Source organism: Bos javanicus, chromosome 27, assembly GCF_032452875.1.
Source record: "Bos javanicus breed banteng chromosome 27, ARS-OSU_banteng_1.0, whole genome shotgun sequence".
NCBI lineage: Eukaryota > Metazoa > Chordata > Mammalia > Artiodactyla > Bovidae > Bos > Bos javanicus.
The window spans coordinates 37,677,181-37,693,755 of record NC_083894.1 but is presented as its reverse complement, the minus strand read 5'-3'; the positions used below and the strand labels follow the sequence as shown (position 1 = coordinate 37,693,755).

Sequence of the window (16,575 nt, the reverse complement as noted above, 5' to 3'; positions counted from 1 at the left end):
CTGGTCCGGGCAGAGTCCACATGCCACGGAGCAAATAAGCCTGCGCACCACACGACTGAGCCCACACACCCTACAGCCAGCGCTCTGCAACGAGAGAAGTCCCCGGGATGAGACGCTAACTAGAGTAGCCCCACCCGCCACACCTAGAGAAACGCCCGAGCACAGCAATGAGAGCCCAGCACAGCCAGAACAAAACTAATGATTACATAACCAAACAAGATACAGAGCTAAAAACACTCTCCACAAAGCGCCTTCTCAGCACTGCCCTGAGTTGAAGGTAAACGAGCTGATCAGCTGGAGTGAATCCTCGGAGGAAACACAACCGCAGGGTCAGAGGGGAGAGGAACGCTAGGCTTCTCTTCTGCCACCTGCCGACCTGCTATCAGGGGCCAGGTCCTACTGGCAAAGGCCCCCCCAGAATCCACCCCTCCGCTCTGTTACCTCATGGGTTCACTGACTTCCTTAAAGAGACTTCTAAGAAAACCAACCTGAGCATTTAGGCCTCGGGATGATGAAGTGAAGAATGTTCTGGCCCGACGGCTGTGACCCCAGAGCTAAATGTTTTCTTTCTTTGAAACGTGAATGTGTGAAGGGAAGGAACTTCAGTGAGGGAGGGGGTGACTTACAAGAAGACAACCCCAGGCAGCAAATCTGATCAGGATGCCTCTGGTCTGGTCCTTGTAATACAGGAGTATCTTCCCTGCCTGGGGAAGAAAATGCAGGTGTCCAAGAGAACCAGCTGAGGGGATTCTTATTTCATATTCACCCAGTGTTCCACGACAGACTCGCCTGCAGGCACTGCGGTTACCAGGGAATGAATGGTCCCCTGCCCTTGGCTAGTGGGGGCCAGAGGCGCAGGGACCACTGGGGAGGGGGCCGCGCAGAGGACGCGCTGCCGGGCTGAGGCCACGAGCGCGAGGCAGGAACAGCAGGCACGCAGCGTGTCGCACGGTGAAAGCACACGGCCGCCCTGCTGGGCTGCAGGTGGTTCGGAAAGGCCCAGGGGGTCAGAGGTGGGAAGGAGGGAGCAGGCGGCACGAGCCTTCTCCCACAGGCGATGGGAGCCAAGCAAAGTCACTCCCCCCGCCACGTAACCAGGGACCAGCTCAGGCTGGGCTGCTGGATGGCCCCCTCTGTCAGGGGTAGAGAAGGGGGACAGAGGCAGTGTGGACCCAGAGGCAGGGAACACTTTAAAAACAGAAAAATCTGCACTTTGCATAAACCACCCCCCAAATTAGGATTTTCTGAAAACACTGAAGAAAGTGTTAATAATTTATAAGAGCTAAAACTTATGAATGTCCTGTTCTTGGAGCCTTACGTGAATTAACTTATTTGGGTGCTATTAACTTATATAAATGCTATTGAAGCACATGGGGTACAGAAACACTCCCCGGACGGCCCAGTGGGTGTGCAGGGTCCAGGCACGGGTGGCGGTCAGCACTCCTTACCAGAGTTAGGGCACGCACAGATTTACCTGGAGAGCATATGGGGGGGTTAAATGCATTTACTAATAAAAGCAGCAATGTAAACTCTACAGTAGGCAGCATCCCCACCCAGGAAATTACTGAACCACCAAAATGTAAATACTGCAGACCCGCACTGTCCTACCCAGGAGCCACTGGCCACCTGTGACTGTTCAAGTGTAAATTTAAATGAAATAAAAAACCAGTTCCGCCACATCTGGAGGACTCTGCAGCCACACGCAGAACAGTTTAAGCATCACAGAGGTCCCCCAGGAAGGGGTATGTGGTCTTTCCCCTCCCAGTCATCTCCTCTCAAATAATGGTTTCCGACACCAAATCAGGAGAATTTCAGGAAGGAAAGTCTGGGCTGCTCAGAATCTTAACATAATTGTCTCTGAGAAACCGAGAGCCACGGGTACTGGCTCGGGCAAAGAGTATGCGTAATCTGAAACTGTGTGACGTGCACGCGGAAGAAAGGGTGACAGGTGACCTTCCAGACGCGGTCCAGCCCAGCAGGGACACCTCTCACCCTGGGGCTGCTGTTCCCACGGCCGAGACGAGCCATGTGAGTAACACCTTCTGAGACCACCGGAACGACACCTAATTATATGAGCGCGCTAACTTTTAGCGCCCTCTAGTTGTGATGATCTGCCAAACAGAAGCAGAATTTATTAGGCCTGAATTACACAGAAGATCGTGCTTCCAACGACTTCTTTTAGTCAAACGGACATGTGGCTGAGTGATGAACCAATAGTCACAAACTGTCAGGAACACGCATTCTCATGAAATGAACAAATACCTGAACTCCCAAAAACGCCATCACGATGGAGTTGATGGTCCCCAAGATGCCCTCTGGGTCATAGGCCACCTCGGTGTGATAAAGCACCTGAACAGGACGAGAAGGCAGGACTCACTAACTGACCGAAAACACACACAAACAACTCGCAGACGAAATACAAACTTCATTACACCCCAGCAGTCAATGTGTTTGGTTTCGCTGCAGAAATTCACTGCCAACTTGTGGTCAGAAATTCACTGCCAACTTGTGGCCAACTTCTGGCCAAGAAAGTGTGTGCTGTGTGGAAGGAAACGCAGATGTGAGCCCTGGTGCAGGGCAGCCACCTTGACCTCAGGTGATCCAGGAGATGATACTGGGACCCATGCCCCTGACACAACACATCCCTAGCCAGCTTCAAACACTATGGTATCTTTTACTTTTCAGGTTTATCCTTTGGGATCAAGCCTATTGTGACTTTGACTTCTTCCTTTCCTCTTTCAAGGCAAATAACATTTAAAAATACATTTGTACTATTTCATTATAAAAGAAATGGTTATTGTAGAAAAGGCAGAAATCTGGAGCCAGTTATTGTCATGGATGCTGGGGGCATCACCCAGCTCTCCCGCCCCAGCTCGTCCCACCCCTCTGGGGAGGAGAGCATCCCGAAGTAGTAATGGTGGAAAGCTCTCAGCTGCTCCTGGGTTTGTCCCTGAAGGGAGCCAGCTCTGGAAAGTCACCCCCTTGCTAGGCCACCCACACCCCACCAGGGATGTCAAGGGCCTGATCCCGCACCCACCCCACTGAGAACACCTCTGAGGGGCTGTCCCGGCCCCCAGGACACCAGCGGGGTCTGCGTGTGACAGTCCCCCTGCCCGGTCCTGCTTCCTCCAGCCCCACACTTCCTCCAGCTCCTCCAGACCTCCCCTGTTGGAACCGCCCACCCTACCCTGGACCTGAGACCCACGGGAAAGCACCTCGCGCACACCTGGTGCCGGGGAGCCCCCCTTTAAAAGCCAAAGAAACACACCGCCCACGACCAACACAGTGAGGTCTCTTAGGTCAGCCAACTTCAGACACAGCTTGGCTCCGCCCTAGTCTACTCCTCGGTTGCAGCTGGGGGCTGGCCGCCCCCTTTCCGCCCCTCAGGCTCCATCCTGTCCAGGCGGCGCCCACTCACAGCGGAGGAAGGGTGCTGGTAGAGATGCTGGTCACCCAGGAGCAGACGGTCCACGTAGCCCGCGGCGCCGCCCGTGCAGTTCCGGTACCTGCCCCCGTCTCCGATGCCACCGGGCCCCAGGTAACCGCTGAGGAGGCGAGAACACGGGCTTCACCCGCCAGGCATGGGGGAGGGCTGCGCACGGGCCATGTGCGTGCCCACCACACCCCCGAAGCGCCGCCAACTCCCGCCCGCCCTGAGTGCTGTGCACACCCCCTGCAAAGCCCCTGACTCCCTGGCCGCCCCAGGGGTGAGACAGAGGCGGCGGCCCAAAGTCCATCCGCACTCCCGCTGACCCTGGGAGACCTGCCAGAGACGGGCCTCTGGACACGCATTCCACCCCCTCCTCCCCTGCCCCGACACCAGGGAGTCTTCAAGGAGGACAGAGAGGAAGGAGGTCCCGACATGGGCAGGCTGACAGCTGGAACCCAGAGGCTCCGACTTGGCAGAAACAGCCGTGCAAACGGGGTTGGTTCCCCGCAGGGCTCCTCACGTGGGGCACCCGGGAACCGGTAAGAAGAAGGTCAAGGCCAGCCAGACGCCTTCCAGTATCAGCACGAAGAGCCACTGGGGCCAACTGGCCGTGATGTCCAGCAGAGAAAAGCAGCTTCTCTCCTGGGGGGAGGGGCCGCACATAAAGAACACGTGTGAACTCAGGCAGAATGGGAAATAAGGTGCAGCTGCACATGTATTCAGGACGCTCCTGGGAGGCTCCTCGCGGCCTTGATGGTGGTAACACAGAACAGATGTGTGTTTATTCCAAACGCAGATACGCCACCTCTGTGACATGGGCTTCCTTGGTAGCTCAGCTGGCAAAGAATCTGCCTGCGATGCAAGACATCCAGGTTCGATTCCTGGGTGGGAAAGAGCCCCTGGAGCAGGGCACAGCAACCCACTCAAGTATTTTTGCCTGGAGAATCCCATGGACAGAGGAGCCTGGCAGGATACAGGCCATGGGGTTGCAAAGAGTCGGACACGACTGAGTGACTAAGCACAGCATATGACATGTCACAGTAAAATGTTAGTGCAGAAGTTATCAGTGGAAAATTCTACTCTTGTATCCAAGCGATTTAAAAAGAGATGTTCATACAGAAACATGTACACGAATGGACACGGAATCATTATTCATAGCAGCCAAAAACTGAAAACAGGTCAACTGTCCATCAACTGATGAATGAATACAAAATATGTTACATTCAGAAAACAGAATGTTATTCAGGAGTAAAAAGGAGTCAAGTACTCATGGCATAACATGGATAAACCTCAAAAAATATTCTGCTAAATGAAAGAAGCCGGACATGAGAAGCCACGTACTGTGAGATTCCATGTCTATGACATGTAATTCCATGTCTATGACATGTCCAGAACAGGCAGATCAACAGACAGACAGCAGATTAGGGGTTGTCTAGGGCCGGGGGACCTAGGGTTGGGGAGTGGCTGGGAGTGAGACAGGGTGTTTTCCGGGGGTAATGATGAAACTATTCCAGAATTAGACAGTGGTGATGACTGCACAACTCTGTGACTATACCAAATGTCCCTCAATTTTACACCTCAAGGGTGTGAGTTTTATGGGATGTGAACTATATCTCAATAAAGTTATTATTTTAAAAAGAAATACAACTGAATTTTAAAAAGGAAAATGAAATTTCAGCTTTGGGAGCTCTGCTGGTTGAAGGAACAAGGGGTACAGCCCACCTGCTCCTGGTGTACCCACAGCTCCTGGCTCTACCACGGGGGCCTGGATGAGCCTCGCAGACCCTCAAGTCCCCCACGGCTACCAAGGTCACATCCAGGCGAGCACGGCAGCCCCACTGTGCCTTCAGGAGCCTGCAGCAGAGGGCACGGGGCGTGGGCAGGGGGCCGCTGGGGGGAGTGGGGTAAAGGAGTGCCAGGTAAACGCACTCCAGCAACACACACCGAGGAAGCCTTACAGGAAGAACCCAGAGAGCCCGGGATTCAGGGATGCGTTTGCTAATTACATAGGAAGGAGCGGGAACAAATACAGCTTATACAGCTAATACGCTTACTGGGAAGTAGGAGCCACATGGAAAGATTTAAACATTTCCACCTAAAGCTTTGCCTCCACCAGGGGGGACAAAAAAAAATAGCTGTCATCTGAGTAAACTGAACTCGGCAATGTATAAGAAGACAGAAAGTAATACTGCAGGAGGCGAGACACATCCGCCTTACAAAGAAACAGGAAGAAGCCCAGGGCAGACCTGGCACCTTCCAGGTCGAACCTCTGCAGCCTCTGTGTGGACAGAGAACGTTCTATGAGGTTTCCAGGAGGAGACTGAAACGCTGGCAGCGATGCCCCGAGAGGCTGGGCTGGTGCAGCAGATGATGGTGCTGCTGTGCAACGCCGTCAAAGTGCACTGATTAATGGAAACTGAACATTTATTAAGAGGGTAGCGCTCATGGTATGTGTTCTTGATCTCAATTAAAAAAAAAGAGGGATATAAAGACTAAATAAAAATAACTACTTGAAGAGAAAAAATATGCTTTGCAATAGAGTTAGAGTCTCGTTCTCTTTGGTAAGGTGCTGAGAACTAAAGAAGGTTCTGGCACTTATACAGGGACCCTTCCTTCTTTATAAAGACAGGGTTGCTCACCGAGGCGCAGGTCTCAGGCACGGGCTTGGCAAAGAGCAGCTCCAACACGGCGACCACGAAGTAGGTGGCCCCCAGGCGCTGGAGCACGCCGGGGATGCGCGCCTTCTCCCAGGACACTGCGGGGCACCGGGCAGGGGCGTCAGCCAGCACCGCTCGCTGACCCCACACACCACCACCTTCTCCCGTGGGGCAGACAGACCTCTCCCGCGCCCAAGGAAGTCTGTTTTTTCAGCTTATGGAGATGAGAGCCCAGGTGGTCAGGGGCTCCGCTCGCACCAAGCAGGGAGGCTGGGCGCAGAGCAGCTGAGGGTCCCGCTCGGCGTGGGGACACAGGGAGGCCCCCTCCCGACCTTCTCCCGTCAGGGCTGAGGATCCAACTGCCAGCCTGGGGGGGCCTGCAGCCCTGGCACGGGCTGGGCTCTCCCTGCCCCACAGGTGTGTGCCCTGCAGAGCCCCGCTGAGCCCACTGAGCCCAAGTCCCTCGGGGCTCCACCTCCTCCCATTGCCCAAAGCCTCGGCGCCTCCTGCCAAGGGTTCCCCTGCCGGCTGCCGGGTGAATGTGTCCCCTTCCGCGAGCGAGAGTGAGCCCTCTGCAGCCCGCGGCCTCTGCTCCAGCGCTGCCCCAGCACGGGGCTCACACCCTTTCCCCCGCCGTCCTGCCCCTCTCACGCCTCTCCAACACGGCAGAGGCGTCACTGCCTCCTCGCAGCGAGGCGCAGCCACACGCAGGGGGAGCCCTGGAAGGGCAGCCTCACCGTGAGAGCGGGTGACACCGAAGCGGCAGGAGGGCGGCAACGGGGACCAGCGGCTGGTCTGGCCCGACCCTGCCCCTCCCTACACTCGGACACAGCACCTCGCTCTCCCCACCCCAAGGCCTTCCTTTGTACAGAAGGGTTTGCCTGGACTTGGAGGCACCTTTCAGGCCTAAAATTCCAAGATAATAATAATAGGGACTTCCCTGGCCATCCAGTGGTTAAGACTCTGTGCTTTCACTGCAGGGGGGCGCGAGTTCCATCCCCGGTTGAGGAAGTAAGACCCTGCATGCCATGTGGTGCAGCCAAATAAACAAACAAATAACAACGCCCAACGTCATGCAAGCATTAGATATACTTTTCAAGTAACTGTTCTTTTTTGCAGCCAAAACTTGAGGCGGAGGAACTGCGTTTCTTTCAAAGTATAACACATCTTTTCCCTATTTCAACCTGAATATATTTTAACAGGGGAAAAATACTTACGTGGACCAAGGCAATAATTGGGATTCACAACGAAAATTCCTATACAGATTAACAGAAAACTCCTCCATGCGATCTTCCCCAGTAGTCTGAATTTTGAACATCCCCGCTGCAGAATGGAAGTCATCGACAGAAAAATCGAAGTTCCCATAATAAACACAAACCTGAAAAAACAACAGCTCTTACTAGGTGGCCACTTCCAACTTTTTCATCTCTACATCATTAGTATTTTATAACCTAAGATGTAAGAGATGCAACACATGATTTCTCGAAACCACATCAGCTTAGAGGTGGAGGAAGAATCCCAGTGTCGGGCTGAAAGGTTTGTACCCCTTCTCATGCTGACTTAGGAGCAAACGCTTTGGAACAATGGACAATCCCCCCATTCGGTCACCAAAAACAAATGATAAAATAAGCTCCAAGGATATTCTGTGCAACATAAGGAATGTGACCAGTGTTTTATCATGCCTCTATTTTTAAATTGTGAATCCCTATAGTATATAGACGTATATACATATGTACATGTACTATACACACGTATATATACATATAGTACACACATATACGGCACAGACTTATATCATGTTGAACATCAACTACACTTCAATTTTAAAAAATTAACATAAAGGAACTCTTCACCAGCCCAGAGAAACCTAAGTTCATATCAGCAAGGAAACACCGAGGACCAAAGAGAGGAACCCACGGCCGGTTCTACGAACACCTCCAAATGATGGAGGGAAGTCGTTCAAAGTGTCGGCAGACACAAAACCCGCGCTGTACGGGAAGTCAGGGTCCTTCAACCAAGGGAACAGCTGGAGACAGCCAGGCTTACTCCACTATCATTTTAGAGTTTAATTCACTACTATCGTTAACTGTTATACACATTAGCAGACTTTATCAGAAATCCCTGCTACCGATATACTGCGTACCTTTTAGGAAATAAGATTTTCACATGTATTTTCAGGATCAGTGGAATATTCAGAATTTATGACTTTCCACAAGATTCTAGCATCTCCCACATCATATGCACACTAACGAAACGTTCCCTCTGAAGTCACCCATCTTTTATGCGCACGTGTCTTAGACAGCACTATGCCAGGTGTTAGAACTGTGCGGGAACCCAGCTTTTGGGAGGAATTCATCACACGGAGGCCGGGGGCAGCACAGGCCCGCCGCCGGAACTCAGGGCCAGGGTCAGGAAGGTCCAGCATCAGCGGGAAACCAAAGCTGGCGGCTGGGCCACGAAGAGCGGGCGGTGGGTCTACAACTCACCATGGGAACACAAGGTCGGCCACCGTCAGCCCTGCAGGACACAAGCGTGAAAGTGAGGAAGGGCCCGGAGCTGTGGCGCTCCCCGACCCGGGACGGCGTCCATCTCTCACTGCCCGGGCACGTCCCCAGGAAAACCCCTCCAAGCAGCACCGGGCTCCCTGACTCTCGGGCTGGGGGCTGGCCGGGGGCGCTTCCATACTTCCAGCCTGGACAGAAGTATGTGGACGGTCTACGATCTCAGGGAGTGCTACTCAAAACTCATCCTAAACCCACCTCCTCCCAGCCAGATTCACAGCCACGATGCAGCATCACTCAGACCCCCAGATCCACGGCGTCCCCAAGAGGACCATGTGTCTCAGGGCGCAGCGCCCACGAGGCTGTGGCACAAGGCGCACCTAGAATAGGATGAGGACCTTATATCCACGTTCTAACACCCTCTGCAGAGGCCACATCCTGGCACCAACCTCTGCAGACCTCTGGGATGACAAGGAAGCATTGTGGAGCCAGGGTACACAAAAGGGAGAAGGAAACTGAAGGCTGAGGCAATGGTCTAAGGTGCCGTCCGTGGGGACGCATCTCTGGGGCCTCTGGGGGGCACTGGAGGGGCCCGAGTCAGCCAGGCGACCCCGGGCAGGGGCTCACCGTTCCAGCTCGAGTGCTTGAAGTACCAGTACTTCCCGCCTCCATAGTTCACGAAGACCATGAGGATGAGCGCCATCCTGCAAAGTGACAGACACGCGCTCAGGGCCCGGCCGTTGCCCGGGACGCCTGGCTGCAGGACGCAGTGCCGCCCTGATTGTGGGCAGACCCTTCAAGAGCGAGAAACTCCCGCTTCTCAGCACCGCAGGGAGGACCCGGCACAAAAGTCCTCTCTGCCATTTCCGACACGATGCCTGAAGAAAAAGCGCCACTACACCCTGGGATTTGAAAACGGAGCAAACATTCCCCGTCACTCTGTTTCGTGCTAACTGCTTAAGCGTTTCAGGTTAAGGAACTGTAGTGGGAGGGGAGAGTCTTTCGGGTCAAGACCTGGCTTCCTCTTTCTTGGATCCACTGGACCTCGGGTGAGCCTCCCATCAATTCTGAGAGAAGGCAGGACACCCGACTGGGGACCATGACAGAGAGTTACATCCATCACCGCGCTGAACCCGTGCTTGAAACATCTCAGCACTAAATCAGCGTCAGCCCTGAACACCCGGGAACATCTCCAGAAGAGAGAGGAATACAGTAAGACAGATTCTGCCTATGCTGCTGTTTGATGCCAGTTCCCCAGAATGTGGGGAATAAAGACAGGAGTGTGTCAGCGGGGTGATTTGTGGGAAATCTGGAGCCCAGAAATCACCAGGTAGCTCAGCTGGTAAAACATCCGCCTGCAATGCATGAGACCCCAGTTCGATCCCCAGGTTGGGGAGATTCCCCTGGAGAAGGGACAGGCTACCCACTCCAGTATTCTTGGGCTTCCCTGGTGGCTTAGCTGGTAAAGACTCCACCTGCAATGCAGGAAACCCTGGTTTGATCCCTGGGTCAGGGAGATTCCCTGGAGAAGGGATAGGCTACCCACTCCAGTATTCTTGGGCTTCCTTGGTGGCTCAGCTGGTAAAGAATCCGCCTGCAAGGTGGGAAACCTGAGTTCGATCCCTGGGTTGGGAAGATCCCTGGAGGAGGGCATGGCACCCCACTCCAGGATTCTTGCCTGAAGAATCCCATGAACAGGGGAGCTTAGCGGGGGCTACAGTCTATGGGGTCACAAAGAGTCAGACACGACTGAGCAACGAAGCACAGCACACTGCAGCCCAGCCGACTGCATTCACATCCCACGTGGTCCCTGTGTGACCTCGGGCAGATTACTCAACTCTGAGGCTCAACTGCTCCATGAGAAACAGGGACGTTTTAGGAAGTATATACTTCACAGGACTGCTGAGGGATGAAAAGATGAAGACGAGGTGGAACCGGGCCTGGCGCACGGGAGGACCCCGCGTTACGATGGTTATTAGCATCGTTACTGTCGCTGCTGCCTGGCTGCAGACACACAGAGAGGGGCATTCAGAGCCCTGGGGAGGCGGGGTCAGGGGAGCCCTGAAAGGGTTCTGAAAGGCCTCAGTGGGGAGCAAGAGAAGACCAGACCTCACACCTAGAGGTTTCTTCTTGGCCACATGGTCTCAGGCCTTATTGTCAGCGTCTGGTCCTGGCTGCCATTCTGGAACGCGTGACTCTGGGTTTGCTATCAAAAGGGCCTGATGTTTGAGCTGTTCTGCGAGTGGAGAAGGAGGACAAGGCTGCCCCGCGTTCCATTTCCAGCCTGGGGCACTGGCCCATCTGTGCAGCTGCTGAGCGGACAAGGGTGCCCGGGGCAGCTCCTCGCAGGGGGAGTGACCCCCAGCAGCTCCCAGGCCCCCGGGAGGCGAGTCTCGGCCTCTCCCCCCGCTGCTCCGAGTGACCCATCCACCTGGCTCTCATGACACTCTCATTTTGGGAGAGGCTGCCAATGTAGCTTTACAGCAGGAGACCTTCCCCAGCCTCAAGAGCAAAGGCTGCCTGAAATACCTCCTACGGCAAGTGTGTGTGCGCGTGAACGTGCCACCGGAGGCCACGCGCCACCAGGAACCCACGTACCCTCGGAACGTGTCCACGCAGCGGAGGCGCAGCGGGGCCGCCGACCGACGCCAGGCCTCTGGTTGGGGGTCACTCGCCCTGCTCGGGGACCCCAGCTCCTTCCATAAAAGGGGAGAAAAATGCAAACAGTTCATGATGTGAAAGAGTAAACCAGACTTTTCTGCTTTTAGGGCAGAAATCAGCAGAGTGAAAGCCGAGGATCACTGTGGCTGGACGATGCTTTCACTTGCTTCTGTAAAGACCCACCTAGAGATGAGGGTTTCGCACCTCTACTGAGAGGCTGGGCTGATAAACAACCACAAGGATGTCTGGGACAAGAACACCCGTGGGGATGCCCGCAAGTGGACTCGATGCATCCATAAGGGACTCATCAACACGGGACAGGACATTTCATCACCACGGCTGGCCGTCTCGTGTACAGAGTTAATACTCATGTCTCTCATTCTTTTGTTTTAATCCTGACACTCTCTACTTAACTGGGTCGATTGAACAGTGCCACCTGCGGAGTGGACAGTGTCCACACCGAGCATCACCATAGAGCCCGAGCTCCAGTCTCACAAAGAAAGAGGAGGGGGCGCCCTTCACAGGGGCTGGAGGGGCCTTCTGGTGGTCAAGAACGCAGGACACTCGGCCTGGCCATGCACACGTAAGACGGTCTAGATGACTACCTGAGGGACTGTAAATTCCGAATCGAGGAAGACACCCAGAGTGCACAAGACACATTCTCATCACTCACAGAATTGATGAGGCGATCGGTTTCCCGAGAATTGATTGCTTTAGAAATCCAATTCTGAAAGTCTTCCAAACTGTCAACAGATAAAAGGCCTGGTTAATTTATTTTCTTGGGCAGAATTTTCAGAATATTATGCTGAAAGAAAATGAAAGCTCATATTCTATAAAGTCAAAGAATCAAACATTTTCCGTTTTCAACGAAACAGAAGTAGAAACCAAAGTTTACAGCAGCGGTTCTTTCAAGTGCAGGGCAGCGTGGTTGCCTCGGGGAGGAAGCAGGAGTAAAGACAGAGCCTTAAAAAACTGGAAATAGAACTGCCTTATGATCCAGCAATCCCACTGCTGGGCATACACACTGAGGAAACCAGAAGGGAAAGAGACATATGTACCCCAATGTTCATCGCAGCAGTTTATAATAGCCAGGACATGGAAGCAACCTAGATGCCCATCAGCAGATGAATGGATAAGAAAGCTGTGGTACATATACACAATGGAGTATTACTCAGCCATTAAAAAGAATACATTTGAATCAGTTCTAATGAGATGGATGAGACTGGAGCCTATTATACAGAGTGAAGTAAGCCAGAAAGAAAAACACCAATACAGTATACTAACGCATATATATGGAATTTAGAAAGATGGTAACAATAACCCTGTGTACGAGACAGCAAAAAAGACACCGATGTATAGATCAGTCTTATGGACTCTGTGGGAGAGGGAGAGGGTGGGAAGATTTGGGAGAATAACATTGAAACATGTATAATATCATGTATGAAATGAGTCGCCTGTCCAGGTTCGATGCACGGTACTGGATGCTTGGGGCTGGTGCACTGGGATGACCCAGAGGGAGGGGAGGGGAGGGAGGAGGGAGGAGGGTTCAGGATGGGGAACGCGGGTATACCTGTGGCAGATTCATTTCGATATTTGGTAAAACTAATACAATATTGTAAAGTTTAAAAATAAAATAAAATTAAAAAAAAAAAAGACAGAGCCTTCCTAGAACGTCGTGAGGGCAAACGGCATCGCTAGTCCCCGCCGCTGGAGTTCTGGTTAAAGTTAGAACAGCAGGGGGCGCAACAACAGACCGTGCTCAAGGCAGCAACGGGACCTCAGTGTCTGCGGCCCTGGGAGGCTGAGGCACCGCGACCAGAGCGGCAGGAGCGGAGCGGGAGCAGGAGGGACCCAGAGGTGATCACACCAAGTGAAGGAAGCCAGGCAGAGAAAGACAAACGCCGCGGGGCCCCACTTCCACGTGGAACGTATCTCTGAATCAGAAACAGGCTCACAGACAGAGACCCGTGGTTGCCAAGGAGGATGGAGGGCAGGGGAGGGATGCAGCGGCAGATGCAAATTGGTACACAGTATACAGAACAGAGAAACAGCAAGGACTGCTGTAGGGCACAGGGAACTACACTCAGCCTCCTGTGATAAACCATAATGGAAAAGAACATGAAAAAGAATGTCTATATATGCGTGTGTATATATATAACTGAGTCACTTTGCTGTACAGCAAAGATTAACACACACTGTAAATCAATTATACTTCAATAATTTAAGTTTCAAAAATATCAATAAAGAAAACCAGCAAAAACAAGAGTGTCAAGGTGAACGGGTAACTTTCTCTCGATTCTGATTTTATTGATATTTCTCCACCCTAAATGTAAATTAATGGAGCTAGAGGCACCCTCAGGCTATTCACAAAAATAAATCAAAATGGCTTAAGGACTTAAATATAAGACAGGCCACCATAAAAATCTTAGAAGAAAATATATGCAAAACATTCTTTGACATTAATTGCACCCGAGCTTTCTCAGGTTACTCTCCCAACGCAATAGAAATGAAAGCAAAAATAATTACACTTACAAGCTTTTGCACAGCAAAGCAAACCACGAACAAAGTGAAAGACAGCCTACAGACTAGGAGAACATATTTGCAAATGATGTGACTGAGAAGAGCTTGATTTCCAAAATATACAGGCAGTTCTTACAATTCAGTAACAAAGAAACAAACAATGGAGGAACAGATAAAGACGCTGTGGTACATATACACAGTGGATGCCACTCAGCCATGAAAAAACAGAAATGAATGAAATAAAGCCATTTGCAGCCACATGAATGGACCTAGAGACGATCATACGAAGTGAGCTCAGAAAGAGAAAGCCCAACACGGTTATCACTGCTACGGGAAGTCTAAAGTAGGACACACGGAATCTCCTGGCAGTCCAGTGATTTAGGACTCTGCACTCTCACTGAAGGGGGCATGGGTTTGATCTTTGGTGGGTGAACTAAGATCAAGATTCTGTAAGCCAAGCACCCCCACCCCAAAAAAACCCCAGCCAGTTCAATTTTCCTATCCTTTTTGCAAATTAATTGCTCAAAACAGTATCCAAATATGATCCATGTATCCAATGCATATATTTTAAATTTCTTCTTTTTTCCCACAACAAGTCAACTCCCATTTTTTGTTTATTCAGCACTAATAATATCACTGTCACATGAAAAACTGTGAAAGAGAAGCATATAATTAAGGGTAAAAAAGGAGAAGTTGAGATGCTGGAGAAGAACTCTTTTTTTTTTTTTTTTTTGGAGAAGAACTCTTGAGAGTCCCTTGGACAGCAAGGAGATCAAACCAGTCCATCCTAAAGGAAATCAACCCTGAATATTCATCGGAAGGACTGATGCTGAAGCTGAAACTCCAGTACTTTGGTCACCTGATGCAAAGAACTGACTCATTTGAAAAGACCCTGATGCTGGGAAAGGTTGAAGGCAGGAGGAGAAGGGGACGACAGAGGATGAGATGGTTGGATGGCATCACGGACTCAATGGCCATGAGTTGAGCAAACTCCAGGAGATGGTGAAGGACAGGGAAGCCTGGTGTGCTGCAGTCCATGGGGTCGCAAAGAGTCAGACACGACTGAGCACTGAGCAACAACAACAAAGATGTTTAAAAACTAAAGTTGAAAAAGAAAAAGCACTTATTTTCTTATACATGCTTGTTCCCCCAAGTGAAAAGGAAACAGACAATATACTCTTTTCTGACTACTTTTTCAGATTCTTTTCTAGTTCACATACATCTGAACTTTCTGGGGCTTCCAGGGGCAGCTGGAAGCTGATGGGAGAGACATAAGGAACTTCTGCTTTGCCCACAGGAGCATCTGCCCGCAGGCTGCGAAGGCAGAATCATGTGCGAAAGGAGTTTCAGTTCCACTACAGGGCAGGGGAAGTTCTTGTCTTTGCAGGAGCCTGATGCCAGCTAGCTACTACTTCAAACTTGATGCAACAGACACATTCACATGAAACGCAGCAAATGAGGACTTCTTGGTGGTCCAGTGGTTAAGAATCCACCTGCCGATGCAGGGGACACAGGTCCGGTCCCTGGTCCAGGAAGATCCCGCAGGCTGTGGGGCAACTAAGCCCGTGAGCCCCAACTACTGAGGCCGCACACCCTGCCAGTGCTCGGCAACAAGAGAAGCCACCGCAGTGAGAAGCCTGCGTGCTGCAACTAGAGATTAGCCCCCATTTGTCGCAACTAGAGAAAGCCCACGAGCAGCAATGAAGACCCAGCTCGCCAAAAAAAAAAAAAAAACCCACACCAAATGAAAACACTCTCAGAAACTGGAACATTATTTGTATCTCATCAACATTCAAAGAGATGCACCTCCTCTGCGAGGACTGCGCTGCCTGAAAGGCAGTGAGGCTAACCATCTGCTCGGTGGCAGGCAGCTCTCCTGCACAGCCAGGGTTCTCCGCCATGGAAGCACATGCTTTCTAAGTTCTTTCTTCCAGATTGGATCCGGCTCACCAAGAGAATCATGTGGTGTTTCCTGAGACTCTCACCGGCTGAGCATGCAAAAATGCAATCCTATTCCTTCTAAGAGGAAAGACCTTCCCTTGGAAAGAAGCTGTGCTGGCCTGAGTCTAGTTCACTTTCTTTTTCTTCTCCAGTTCACAGATCCACTCACCAGAATGGCCGTTTACCAGCAGAGGGGAAGGAATTCCCTCTCCAAGCTGGCTGACCCTAACCAAGGGAGAGTCTACCCCGAGGTGGGAGGTCCTGGCTGCAGGAGCTGGGGCCGGAGGCACAGCCTCAGGGCTCAGAGCTGAGAGGAAGAAGAGAGTCAGGGTGTCAGCATCTCCCAAAACCATCACAGGCCACTTCCACATGCCACGAAGCAGGATGTGAGTCCTCCAGGAAACAGTGATTGCTCAAGCATTTTCTTCTACGTTTCAGCCACGTGGGAGAATTGAAGGTAAAGATCCATGCCAACTAGGTGATTATTTCCTTGAAGTCAGAGGCCATCTCTTACTCGACACTGAATCCCTAACACCTAGGATGGCGTGGTGGACACAGTAAATTTTCATTTAATCCAGGAATAATGATCAAACTACCCTTTCTGAACACATTTTTTTCTATACTACTTTCCCCAGCGTGCCTGCAGCAACTTACCTCAGCAGGAATCTCAGGAAGGACACCACGATGGCGAGCACCATGCCGACAAGGAACGCGATACCCACAGCTGCAAAAATCAAAGGAAACACGTCATCACCACAAGTGTGGTCACAAGCAGCAAGGCTGTCGTGTCATTGCAGTTATCTGTGAATGAAAAATGCAAACAGAGTATGAAGAAGAATGTATTTATACGTACAACTGAGTCACC

At 51.7% G+C, this 16,575-nt stretch overlaps 1 protein-coding gene across 2 annotated transcripts in view; it reads right to left on the bottom strand.

The window, feature by feature from the left end:
- Window positions 1-16,575, bottom strand: part of HGSNAT (heparan-alpha-glucosaminide N-acetyltransferase) — a 33,730-nt gene that overhangs the window by 2,247 nt on the left and 14,908 nt on the right. The window contains exons 5-15 of one of the 2 annotated variants that reach the window (XM_061404632.1): window positions 16,365-16,434; window positions 11,923-11,992; window positions 11,187-11,284; window positions 9,216-9,292; window positions 8,574-8,604; window positions 7,305-7,465; window positions 6,070-6,185; window positions 3,951-4,072; window positions 3,419-3,545; window positions 2,263-2,349; window positions 627-704 (exon numbers count right to left, since the gene is read on the bottom strand). In XM_061404632.1, the coding sequence (XP_061260616.1) occupies window positions 627-704; window positions 2,263-2,349; window positions 3,419-3,545; window positions 3,951-4,072; window positions 6,070-6,185; window positions 7,305-7,465; window positions 8,574-8,604; window positions 9,216-9,292; window positions 11,187-11,284; window positions 11,923-11,992; window positions 16,365-16,434 (1,037 nt within the window). The remainder of the gene's footprint in view (window positions 1-626; window positions 705-2,262; window positions 2,350-3,418; window positions 3,546-3,950; window positions 4,073-6,069; window positions 6,186-7,304; window positions 7,466-8,573; window positions 8,605-9,215; window positions 9,293-11,186; window positions 11,285-11,922; window positions 11,993-16,364; window positions 16,435-16,575) is intronic. The other variant, XM_061404633.1, reaches the window with a different exon arrangement.